Raw genomic sequence first — 12539 nt, forward strand, 5'->3', positions numbered from 1 at the left:
AGTGACAGGGACCCAGCATCTCGAGCCCGGACTAGTGGATCCGTCTGTTCTGTCTGGTGCCGCGTTCCGCCTTACTATCCACGACCCTTGGTTTGTCACCCATCCCACCATCCCACCTAAAGCTTATTTTCGTTTTGCATTTCCTATTTGGGAAGATAAGCGTGGTAGCCAATGGGAGGCGGCGGGAACTTTGTGGGCGAGCCTATTTGTCTCTCCATCTGAGACGATGGACATGAGACACCGCAGCACGGTGAATGTGACACTATGTATTGTAGCAATGAAGAGGTGATGTCGAGGACAGGACGGGTGTTGGTGTGGGAGCGCGGCCATGGTCGCTCGCGTGCCCGCCCCACAGTTCACACGTCCCGACCCCCACCATGCACTCCACTCATGCACTTTTTACATATTGTTACATTTGTGCCACATACATGTCATGTGGGCCATTATTCGTCCCAACCCCAGACTTCCTCTAGCGGCAGTACATGGCGGCGATGCAGGTTCACCAAGCTCACCAACGGAAGAAGGTCTTTGAACACCAACACAGGAGGAGAAGCCAGAACACAACCAGGGACAACAGGAGCAGGGAATTAGCATAGAAGCATAGCGACAGAGAGGCACAGACAGCGTAGCGACACAGCCACAGACAGCACCAGGACCCATCTTCAGCATACACACACACACAACCTCTACCACTAATTGCCCCCCCCACAACACCCATGACTAATGCCTAGAATGCTCGGACGCCTGTTCAAATCTCGTCCCATCGAGGACTGGATGGACCACACTCACAACTCGCCCCACGACGACCCGCCAGTGTCGTTTCTGGACGAGTCATACACGCGGCAACTGCTGTACGGGCCGTCGGCAATCTCTTATCCGGAGATTGACCCCAACCGAGACGCGCGAGTGCTGCTGCTATGCGACTCGCCGCTGACGGACTTTGTGCTCTACGACTCGCACAACCAGCCCCACGACAAGTCGCCGTCGTTCAACCTACGAGCCATCCCTAACGATGGCCATTTCCAGGACTCCATCGTCACCTTGAACCTGCTCAAGGACCTGGCGTTTGGATCCACGCCCATGCGGTTTGCGGGCATCGTCACCAAGCATCATCCCATTCCGCAGCCCCAGCATCTGGACCGAACCACCGTGGCCGTCACCAAGCTGTTCAAGGTGGCCATCACTCCCAACGTGTCGTACCCTTGCGCACTGGTGGTGTTCATTTCGGTCCCCAACAAACGGCGCAACCTGCTGCCAGCGCACTGGCAGCATCTCTCGCGCGACATTGCCGAGCTCAGACTGTTGCTGTCCAATAAACTGAGCGACTTTCTGCCAACCTTCATGCGCGAGAAACGCCCTACTAACGAACATAGTTCGAGTCTGGCCCACGCTGCCAGAGCCTACTTTTCCTCCGACGAAATCATCAAGTCCGCTGTCAACTGCTTCCGCATTTCGTTTGTGTCCCGACTCCGTATCCCTCGCGTAGTCTGTGGCCAAAAGAAGGACGTGGCCGAGGAGCTCAAATGGGCCCGGCAGCAGTACGACCCCGGCTTTGTCAACCAGATTCTCGCCGAGTACAGCCGTCTGCGTCACTCCAACGACGAGAGCACGCTGACTAACCGGGCCGTGGTAGTCTCCTCAGACAAAATTGCCGCCCGACGCATTGTCTACCTTCTCGCCAGCACCATGCCCGGCATTGGTTCTTCTATGGAGAAGTGTGGCCAGTGCCATTTCCATCAGGTGCTAGAGACAGACCCGTCTCTGGCGTCTACACAAGAGGACATTACTCTGACGACTGTAGCCCCTCCCGTGGAGGAGGTCCAGCCTGTTCGTCCTCCTTCCATCAACTCCGTCACCGAGGGTCTGACAGGCTGGGAGATTCCCCAGAGAGCACGGGCTGTGTCCTCGAACCAGCAGTGTGTGATGCCTCACGTTGTGCGGCCCTCGTTCTCCTCGTCTTCCCTGTCGTCATCTCTTTCGCATTCTCTGTCGCGGTCCAAGAGCCAGAGCCAGGTGCCATTCTTCGATGGTCTCAAGCGGTCGCTGACGTCCCAGGGCTCCATGACCTCGCTCTTTTCGCTGTGGAGTCCAACTGCCGGCAGTGGCGGCGCTAGCAGCATATCCCACCAGCAAACAATGCTCTGCCTACCTGCAGTTCTCTGTCGCACTCGCAGGAGTCGCCGACGTCAAAATTTTCGTCGTCGTTTGCGCGGTCGTCGGTGACGTCTCTGGATGACTTTTCCGAGCATCTAGACCTCGACAGCGAGCTGGAGGAGCGCACTCCCACAGCTGTGATTTGTCATGAGCATAGTGAGGTCAAGTTTTCGGTTGAGACCAGTCAGACAGACGATTCCGTTATCGACGTGAACTTTTCCAACGTCGAGGCGCTCTTCTGGGATAAGGACCAGCACGAGACTTCGATGGAATGTGAGAAGGACGACAGCGAGTCTAGTTTGGATCCCGACATGGTGTCCATTGACAAGACTTCGTTCAAAGTGCTTCCTCCGGTGGCCGGCTACCTGCCCGATTTGCATCCGGATTTCAGTGTTCAGGCGGTTCCCTACTGCCGAGGATTTGAGGAGAAACTCAAGTCTGCGATGCTGCGAGACGATCTTCCTGGCGAGACTCTGATTGTGGACCTGGACAATGTTGTGTGTCACCAACTGTGGCTGGTGCGCAGTGAGGACGAGACGGAAATGTGGAAGTTTGGCAACAAGAAGCTTGGTCCTGGAAAGCCTGATTTCGACTTGACCAGCGTGTTTGAGGGTGCCGACGAGGACGACAGTGATGTTGTGTTGGAATAATTTGCATGAGCTCCCGGCTCGATTATTTATGTATTTATAATTATTTATAGCTGTTTTCAGCAGTGTTTATTGAGTGGAAAGATGAACGTAGCTTACAGATGTCGAATGTCTTAATGACATGGACAGTTTTATATTCCAGACTTCAGATTTGCTCATAAATAGTACAAGTATGTACCCTGGTCTGTGGAGTATGGTCGTGTAATTTCCATCCATCGTCACTCGGTGTTGAGTTCGGTGTTTTCATATTCCGTCTTGAGCAACAGCATGAGTCGGGACAAACAAGTGGTCAAAAGCGGATCTTCTTGAATCATCGGCAAGAGTGGTTTGCGGTCTTGGTTCACCGTTTCCGAGTGTCTTCTGGGATGCTATTTCCACTTGGACAGCGTGTTACTATTGTCATCTCCTGCCACCGGCTGTGTGACGTTGCCCTTGGTTCTGGTGAGAGTCAGGACCATGCTCCACGAGGAGACATGTTGGTCGAGTAGGAAGAAATGAGGGTGGTAACCTCGGTGGTTGTCACGGGAGTTCAAGTTCCCTCACTTGGTGATGGCAGTACGAGTCGCCTTGGATACGCAGTGGTCTTTCGGTGGTAGCTGTCGAGATGACCAGGACAGAGTGAGTCGATGGAAACCCATTCCGGAGCTGTAATGGGTCAACTACAAGTAGGAGCTGAGCTGCTGAATTAATGGTGATCCAGCAATGGCTAATGTCCTGTAGTACGTACCAAGTCAGGGGCCCTTTTTAGGACAACTCACCTTGGCGCTTTCTGTGTTCAGATTGACAGGTTGCAGAGCTCCTGCTGTTTGCTACAGAGAGCTGTAACGACACTATATATATTTTTTCTTAATCAATTTAACCTATTGTTTTATATTTATATTTTATATTTTATACGTTATATGCTACTTGTATGTTGTATGTTTATATGTTATATGTTATGTTATATGTTATATGTTATATGTTATATATATTTTATTTTATATCCCAAATACTTCATACCTCCAATACCAGATATCAATCCTCCTGCGCCCGATTCACGGAGCTAACGCAGTCCACGTTAGTCGTACGATAATGGGCGTCCGAGGCACTTGGACTACGGCAATGATCGATCCAGACTAGTGAGCAGTGAGGGCTACGCTAAGGGCAACAGATAGAACAGAGAGGGAACAGAGAGGGAACAAAGAGGGAACAGAAAACCAACCTGGTGTTACTGTTCAACCCACATGCTCAGTCTCCTCCCCTGAACCCTCATCATTGGTGAGATATCGCCGCCGAATCTCCGACAAGGAGCAAAAACCGTCTCCAACAAGGTCACCGACAAGGAGCCCACGACCGTCTCCCTTCTCAGCACCATTCCTGCGTGCTAAAACGACTTTGTGCCTTTTGTGGTTGACATTTGGGGCTAACCGAGTCAGAGAAGGGGTTGTGAGGTGAGAGAGGCGAGAGCCGAGACCGGGAGAAGCCAACCCAGCTGAATCGCCACGCCAGCCTATCGGAGTGTGGTGTGGTCTAGACATGGTGTGGTCTAGAGATGGTGTGGTCTAGTCGTGGTCTAATCGTGGAGTCATACGTCTAGTGGTGTAATCACACACTCGCACAATCACACACAGACTAACGGTGACAGTTGAACTTCCAAAAGCAGCCAGAGTGTCTCATCAAGTGCGGAGCTGACTATGACTACTGACTTGGAGCCAGAGTCAACTTGGTCTCCAACACAACACCTCCCGCCGCTGCTACCACAGTCGCTGCTGCTGTGGTCTAGCTTCAATCGCCATCGCCTGCCTTAACGCAGACCGTGCTAGCCAGTACTGGTACCGGCCGAGAACTTGTTGCACTAGCGGGTTCACGCATCTACAGCATCTCATGTCGCCCAATGACTCTGGCAACGAGCATGGGATTTTCCCACCGCGGAGCCAGCCTGCTCCGCCCTCCACGGCTCCCACTGCGTCTCCGTCATCCCGTTTCACCTCTCTCTCGCCCTACCCGCGGCCCATCGGCGACCATCACTCGCTGGAACAGACATCGTTTGGGAGTTCTCCTGCTTCGGCGAATTTCCAGGGTCCTCTCAGTGAGTCGTGGCCAGGTCAGTTCCAGCAATCAGACAAGTTTCAGCAGTCACGCGAGTTTCAACAGTCAGCGTCGTTGCCAGGATATGAGGCGGTAGGTCATGCTCCAGCTCACCTTGTCGGCGATGCTCATATCTCCGGCAACGGTCGTCCAGCTCACCACGCTCCTCAAGCTCCAACAACAGTCGAACAAAAACCGCGGCTTCAACTGCTCGGCTCCGGAGTGTCCATCACTGAGGGCGGCGAGGGAGTCATTCCCCAGGAGGCTCTATTTATCGGCGACCCGGGATTCGAACCGTTCCGAGGAGTCGTAGTCAAGCCCAACAACCCGGGGGACGACAACCATCCCTGGGGTGCCAAGTATTCCGACCATGGGTTTGAGCGCCCCGGAGGCGAAATTGGAAACTGCGTGACCGGGTATCCTCTGGCGCGTTTCCGACAACAACTTCAGGGATCGGAACTGCTGGAACAGGTGTCTCAGGCGGTTCGAGAGGTTCCCCGAAGCGCACAGGAGACCGTCTCCAACACGACAAATCTGCCCACCGCCGCCGCCAGCGAGGCAATTCCACGCACGATGTTTGAAGGTCCCCAGTTTCCCCAGGCTCCGGGTGAGTCGCGTCTGCTGCTTCCTTATGAGTATCAACGTGGGGTCCAGAGTGGGATTAAGAGTGGAGTTCTGGACGGGGTTCCTGTCCACGGGGTTCAGAATGGAGTTCCTGTTCATGGGATCCCGATCGGTGCTTCCCCTGCTCATCCTCTTCCTCCTGGTCTTCCTCCTGGACTTCTCCCTCCTCTCACCCACCCACTACAGCATTTTCCACTACAGCCCCTTGCCCCACATCATCTCCCTCCACAGCATATTCCTCAATTGCATCTCTCTCAACAGCATCTCCCCCTACAACCGCCCTTTCCTCCCCACTCGTATTACCACTACGGCCCTCCCCACCCCATGGAGTTCCAACCGCATCAAGTCTCCCAACACAAACCGCCGGTGCGGCCCATCACCCCCGATCCTCCCATCCTGGTTCTCGAAACGCAGTATGGATGTTTAGTAGAAGGACCTTTTTCCGACGGCGGCTGTTTTGGTCTGAAGAAGAAAATTGCCAATCCGCCGGTGCCGTTTGAGACGCCGGTGCTCAAGGACGACGATTCGGCCATTCCCGCCGAGACTCTTCTCAAGTGACGCGTTTGTTCTGCAAGTGCCGAGACTTTGGTCAGACGTTGACCATTCACTAGTAAAGTACAGACTGTCTACGATTCCTCGCCGTTGTACTCCGCTATCGATAGCACGTGTTGTTGCCCTACAGCCATTCCCGGAGACCTGGAACATTCAGTACGATTGAGTGATTAGACCAGTTTTTCAACAACTGTCGGTCGACCAGGTTTGTTTCTCTCTGATACTCGATTTTGTCATCACCAAAAGCTAAATGGTTTTTTTGATGTCTCTTCTTTATGGGGGACAATTTCATTGATTCGCCACGAGAAAAAATATGATGACGCAATTTTCTTTCCGTCTTGATGTAAGTCTCTGCAACTCTCGTCATTCTTCCTCCTCCCTTATAGATCTTCCATCTTGGACATGTTCGGCGTCGTGCATGTCTGTCTAGACACCAGACCCGACTTCAACATATTGGTCTTCCAAGGTATCAGCTTCGGTATGGTCTCCCAAAGGCCAAAATTCAAATTTACTTAGAATTTGTTAAGAGGAAAAGTCAGCTGGGGGTTCAAAAACAATGTTCCGGTCGTGGCAGTAGTTTGAAACATATATAAATAGATAGATAACTTCTTCAATATCTATTATATCAATTTAAATGATTCGTTCAGGTAACAAAAACGTAGAGATTTTGACAATTTTAGGTTGGAAGAAGATTATGTTTTGTTAAGAGTTTAGTTGATTAGCTGGAGGACTTACTGTTAGGGGCGACATATATAATTGGGTCATAGAGATAGTTCTTCCGAGACGGTCGTATATCCATATATCTGCTCACGTGACTGAATCTCTTTTTTCATAACTTGTCAGCATAATACGGGTGAGTAGGAGATTTATGTGAGCGGTCTGAGAGTCGGAGGAGAGTAGTGAAGATGTGCAACTAGGTCAATGGACTGTACAATCGCATTCTGATGTTGTTTTTCGGGAATAGAGTGGACAAGAGATTATATTGTCAGACCAAATCGTTTCTGAACACTTTTTTGAGCAATTTGCAGGACAGAGACACGTTCTAGTAGCTGTTAAAGATGTTCCGGAGTTGTCAAAGGTGTTCCGGAGTTGTTAAAGGTGTTCCGGTAGCAGTGAAAGGTGTACTACTCGCCACCGTTAGCATGAGTTATGGCGGGACGTTGACCCGGTCACCAGATTACCAGAGTCGAATGATTAGATGATCGGATCTTCATTCGAGAAACTGCCGCAGCCCAACTAACATTCCAAGTAAAGTCCCTCCTAATCACAAGTATATTCCGCACAATACTTGACAAAGGTTGTCTATTTAAATGTGTCACAACCCGGGCAAAAAACAAGTCACGTGGTCCAAATTTTTCTCGATGTATCAAATAACGGCCGAAACTTCATATATGAGATTTCAGGTTCGTCAAGGCAACTTTGCAGATTCTAGAGAGTCTAGTCGGGGATGAAGTAGTCGAGGATGGAGTAGTCGAGGATGAAGTAGTCGAGGATGAAGTAGTCGAGGATGAAGTAGTCGAGGATGAAGTAGTCGAGGATGAAGTAGTCGAGGATGAAGTATGGTTCTTACACGACTTTTGACAGAGATTAGCTGGAGTATCTAAAGTACTACCATTCGAATTGTACCAATCTCCTGATTCTGGCAGTATCAATAACGAGGCATTCGAGCCCAAAGTTCGGTACATTCTCCATTCCTTGCGCTTGGTCTCGTTCAATCTGGCTGTATGGAGAGATACTGGACATCAAAGACGGCGTTTGAGAAACGCTAGAGTCGGCTGAAAGACCAACTCTTCAGATGAGCTCTTTCTAACAAACCCACAACCGTCCAGATCTGTACACATTGTTCGCCGTGAACGGCACGATTCTGAACCAGAGACTTGTTATCGGACAAGTTTTACATTCTGAAACTCGACAATGACATTAAACATGGACGATATTCTGACTCCAGACTCCTGTCCAGCTCAATAGTCCCGACAAAAGTTGCCATTCGTTAACTCCGGTTAACTCCGAATCGGCTCCTCGACTGTCAACGTTCTCTCGACTGTCCACGTACTGTCCACGTTTTCTCGACTGTCAACGTTCCTCCACCTTGCTCCACCTTGCATAAAACCCACTCCACCCTGAGCGTCCTCATGTCTCCTCCTGTCTCCTGACACACGACAGCATCGTGGCATCTCCTTACACCTGCCGTGCTGGTCGTTTGACTGTAGCCTCGTATTGTCTGATGTCAGGTACGGTCTAGCTGCGGAGTGGAGTTTGCAGGTGTCAGAGTGAAGGCTGACGTTTGGCGTCTGACGTGCGGTTTGACGGGGAGTGGTACGGGTTGGCCGGGGAGTTGACGTTGGGGGAGTTACGTTGGCGGAGTTACGTTGTTCGACAGCTCCAAGATCTGATATTAGTTGATACTGCGATTCGTAGTCTTTGGTGTCGGTATTCTCGTGTCCCTAGCATGGACAATGGTCGTGTTCCAGTCTCTTGGTCAGATTCATGGTCCATCTCTTGTACTACAACGATGTCGACTACTGGAGCTGGAGAGAAGTTGAAGATTGAATTCAGCTCGTCGACATCTTTCGATCGACCCGCTTTGGGTCACTTTGCTCTTCTTTAGCCTGCTCTACAGCAATGTGGATGTTTCGGGCTACCTGGAACCTGCTAACGAGACCAAAGAAGACACAAGCCGTGTCTACAGCTTCCGCCATGTCCACGAACTACCAGTAGTCGTGTTTCAGCTGGTCTTTGAGTGCAACTAGTGTAATTTCATCCTTGAAACAATGGTCAGAGATAGTCAGGATGGTCAGAGGTGGCCCGCTGGTCAGAATGGTCAGGGGTGGCCAGTTGGTAAGAGATGATCCCTCAAGATGGCCGGTCCAAAGACGTGATGTTTCACAACGTTTTAAAACTAGTCGGCCGTTTGTCAGCCCTTTGTCAACGCTTTGTCAGCCCTTTGTCAACGCTTTGTCAGCCCTTGGCCAACGCTTTGCCAACGCTTTGTCTAACACCGCTAACACCGTCTCAGTTCACTAGTCTGCACTAGTTACTGATATTTATCCTGTTTAATACGTCATCTGTAGAAACCGAAGCCACTATACACTCCAACCTGGTGATTGGCCATCTCTACAGTACCTACTACACTTGGAGCTGAGCCGTCTTCCTAGTGCTGTCTATGGAACCCGAGATGGGAAAATGGTACCGTTTTATAGCGCCAATGAGTGCCTTGTCGCGCTAAACAGGGCCCAAAAAGGTCTCCACATAACTGGGCTGTTCAATTTGGTGTCTCGCGCCAATGATGGTCTAGTGTGTGGAGATGCACTATCGGCGCGAATAGAGCACTCGATATGGGAGCTTTTTTTGGCCAAAGCCGGTATCAACCAAGCCCCTCGTGATTGCAAATCACCCTCTAATCATTTATTGCCGTTATCTTTGGATTATTCTATGATAATCAAACCCACAACCACCGTTGGAAGCCCGCACCCCAACAAGTCCAAATTCCCTCAGAACCCAGGCTCTGGCCAAGTGAAGACATACAAGGGCCAAAATCTATCGTCCACGGTCGCTATACGTCCTTAGCGGAAGTCTTTTCGGGTCTGATTCTTGAAGATGGTCTTTCTCTTTCGGAAATGGAGTCGTCCAACAGACAAGTACATTTAGCGATTACTTCCATGGTTCGATTCTCGTATATCAGGAGTTTCCCCTAAAAGCCGCGCCCAAAAGGTACAGGCGAGACACCAGGCTGATTTGACACCCGGCGGAAATCCATTCCTACCCTAACTCGACGTCTGGACCCAAAAAAATAGACCGTCACGGGTACCTTTACTGGCCGGGAAGTTTTGGTTCAAGCTTAGCCACTTGACATCGGACAATGGGGCCCGAAAAAGGACTTGGGCAACGTGCCAAACGGTCACAGCTGCTCTCCGGACGCCAGCAAACCCAGCCGTGGTCTCTGGTTTGCCACACCGTTCTTCAATCCCCTTCTACAGCCCCCAAACCACGGCGCCCCGCCAAAAAACTACTTTGCACATCCCGACCGATCGAGGAGGGATCTACGGGGCTGTGACGATCCCTGCTGGACCGGGAAACGCCCACGGGGCGGGGAAGATGGAGGGCTAGCTTTTGGTCCTTGTTTCCGAGACATTTAGTCGTCTTTTGGCCGTCTGAAACCTCCTCTGCTGTCTCACTGGTCAGCAAAGTTATCCGGGGAAATACGTGGTCAACAGGCAGCAGCTGAGACTCGATCCTCCATTTTCCGCGGACATGTTGCATGGCGACCGAGGTCTTTACATTGTTCCATCGCCGTGTCTTGCTAGACCGACTCAGGATTCTCGGTTTTACTTGACAGCCGGGATACTTGATTTTACTTAATTTTACTTGACATATTACGGGATTTACTTGACAAATATTTACTCTGCTTTACCAGTCCTCACTGAATCCAAGCGCTCTCTCGTATTCAGATTACAAACGTACCTTATCAAGGCCACGTGGAGCATCGAAGAGCGACATATACACGGCTTGTACGAGTTTTCATGTAGGTATTTTTTTATTTTGAATTTTGTTTGAATTTATTTTGAATTTTTTCCCTCTGAATTTTGTTTGATTTTTTCCTTTGAATTTTCTAGATTTATTTTGAATTTTGCATTTTAATTTTTTCCCCCTTTTAATTCCTCCATTTTAAAATTGCGCTAACGGAGTCGGAGCTCGGAATTCTGCAAACGCCGAACATGCCAGGCACTTTTGCAACCGACTCTGCTCGGGCAAAAAGAGTCGATAAACACACGACAAAAACAACCGAGCCGTCGAGACACCACCATGGATCTGTACGACTCTTGTGGTGACCTTTTCGGACCGCGTTTCACCGCCCTTTAGCTCTGAGTCATAGCAGAGAAAGAAACAAAACCCGCCGTAATATAATGGGGTCTCACAATCCAGCCACGCGCCCGATTTTTGTTTCGTATCCGCATCTAGAGTCGGCGTCCATGACAGTGACGACAGAACGGGTGTAACCCCCAAAACTCCTCGTGTGTCAGATCGGAAGAGCGGTTCAGCTGACCCCCAACTGGCCCCGTGTAACCCCCAAACTGCCCCCCCATGGTAACCCCCAACTACCCTCGTGTAACCCCCAACTGGCCCCCTGTGTAAACCTAACACATTCCCCCGTGTGCTCCACCGATGGTGACGTTCAAGCTCCCAGCTGTCTCGCGCCGATCCACCATACAGTTTTACGTTCATTCCGGCCTCGTAAACGTGGCCAACAACATGTCCCATGTAAATGGCGATACGGGCCAGACCAAAAAAAAAAAAAAAAAATTCACGAGAGAAATACCTCCCTGTTCGCCGCCATATCTTTCACGTGCAAAACGGTTGCAAAAGCGGTTGCAAGCGGCCGTTTGGACCATTCCTGAGGCCGTTTGTCAACACCGCAACGGGAACCACAACGGGGGAAGGGGGGGAAGGCGATCTCGCCCAAAAATGATGTCATGTGACCGCAGAAAGTGCCGACAGGCTCGTCTCGCTGCGTTTGATTCGCTGGTTGTCATTTCAGGCGCCTATCGCGTCGTTTTAGTGTCCATTTCGGCCTCTTTGGCGGTCTCCGGAATTCGGTCCAAATTTTAAATCCAAGACAATGGTCCCAATCTGACCCTTTGGGGGATGTGCATAATGCATATGTACAATGAGGTTATGAGGGGGCGGGGCAAAAATACGAGTTATGGGAGGGGGATTTTGGATTGAGATTTGAGAGGATTCGAATCATGTCGCTTTTGTTATGTCCATCTTCTGATTTTTCTGATTTTATATCATTTTTTTCTATTTTATCTGATTATGTCTGATTTTTATATTCATTTTTTATTCATCAATAATCCGCCGGAAGCGGCGTGGCGAAATGCAGCACAATAAACGCAGCACAATAAACGCACGGTGGCCCAGTTCATTTCCAGCCGCAGCTGTGCATATGACAATGGGAGAATAGGGGAATTAAAAATAAATAAAAATAAAATCAGGTAAAATCATATAAATCGTATAAAACTCAGGGTAAATCATATAAATCCGTATAAATCAAGATAAATCGTAATAAATCAGATAAATCCGTATTAAATCATATAAATCATATAAATCAATATATAAATCAACAATCAATCAACATCAATCAACATCAATCAAAATATAATCAGCACGAAATTAACTACTCGTAGTAACATCATCTTACCAGAACGACATCATTTCATTTTGGTTTCAGCGCATCAAATTTTCTCCAATTTTTGATACTGCACAAAAACGCGTCCAAATTAACTCTACCTAATTGGATGGCGATCTGGGGTAAAAAAATAATACAAATAATAAATAAATACTAAATATAGGATCGTCACTATTTGTCAAGACACACCTCTTACACAACACAAAGCAAAACCGGGAGCCGCAGGAGCCGTAGAAACCGTCCTGTCACGTGATCGAAGTCTTCATTTGGCGCGGATTTCTACCACCTGCCAGTCCATTTGACCCATT

General features: G+C 49.7%; 3 protein-coding genes across 3 annotated transcripts; all 3 read left to right on the top strand.

Annotated features, from left to right (window-relative positions):
- Window positions 1-723: 723 nt before the first annotated feature.
- On the top strand, window positions 724-2223 carry YALI1_D23337g (uncharacterized protein; the record flags this gene model as incomplete). Its single annotated transcript, XM_502995.3, has 1 exon — window positions 724-2223. One exon carries the CDS (start codon window positions 724-726, stop codon window positions 2221-2223), a length of 1500 nt encoding a protein of 499 aa, XP_502995.3.
- A 699-nt stretch (window positions 2224-2922) lies between these two features.
- Window positions 2923-3289, top strand: YALI1_D23359g (uncharacterized protein; the record flags this gene model as incomplete). Its single annotated transcript, XM_068282767.1, has 2 exons — window positions 2923-2929; window positions 2973-3289. The coding sequence occupies 2 exons, from the start codon at window positions 2923-2925 to the stop codon at window positions 3287-3289; spliced, it is 324 nt and encodes a 107-aa protein (XP_068138868.1).
- A 1375-nt stretch (window positions 3290-4664) lies between these two features.
- YALI1_D23377g (uncharacterized protein) lies at window positions 4665-6050 on the top strand (the record flags this gene model as incomplete). Its single annotated transcript, XM_502996.3, has 1 exon — window positions 4665-6050. One exon carries the CDS (start codon window positions 4665-4667, stop codon window positions 6048-6050), a length of 1386 nt encoding a protein of 461 aa, XP_502996.3.
- Between the last annotated feature and the right edge of the window lie 6489 nt (window positions 6051-12539).

The sequence above is a fragment of the Yarrowia lipolytica genome, chromosome 1D (assembly GCF_001761485.1).
Source record: "Yarrowia lipolytica chromosome 1D, complete sequence".
NCBI lineage: Eukaryota > Fungi > Ascomycota > Dipodascomycetes > Dipodascales > Yarrowia > Yarrowia lipolytica.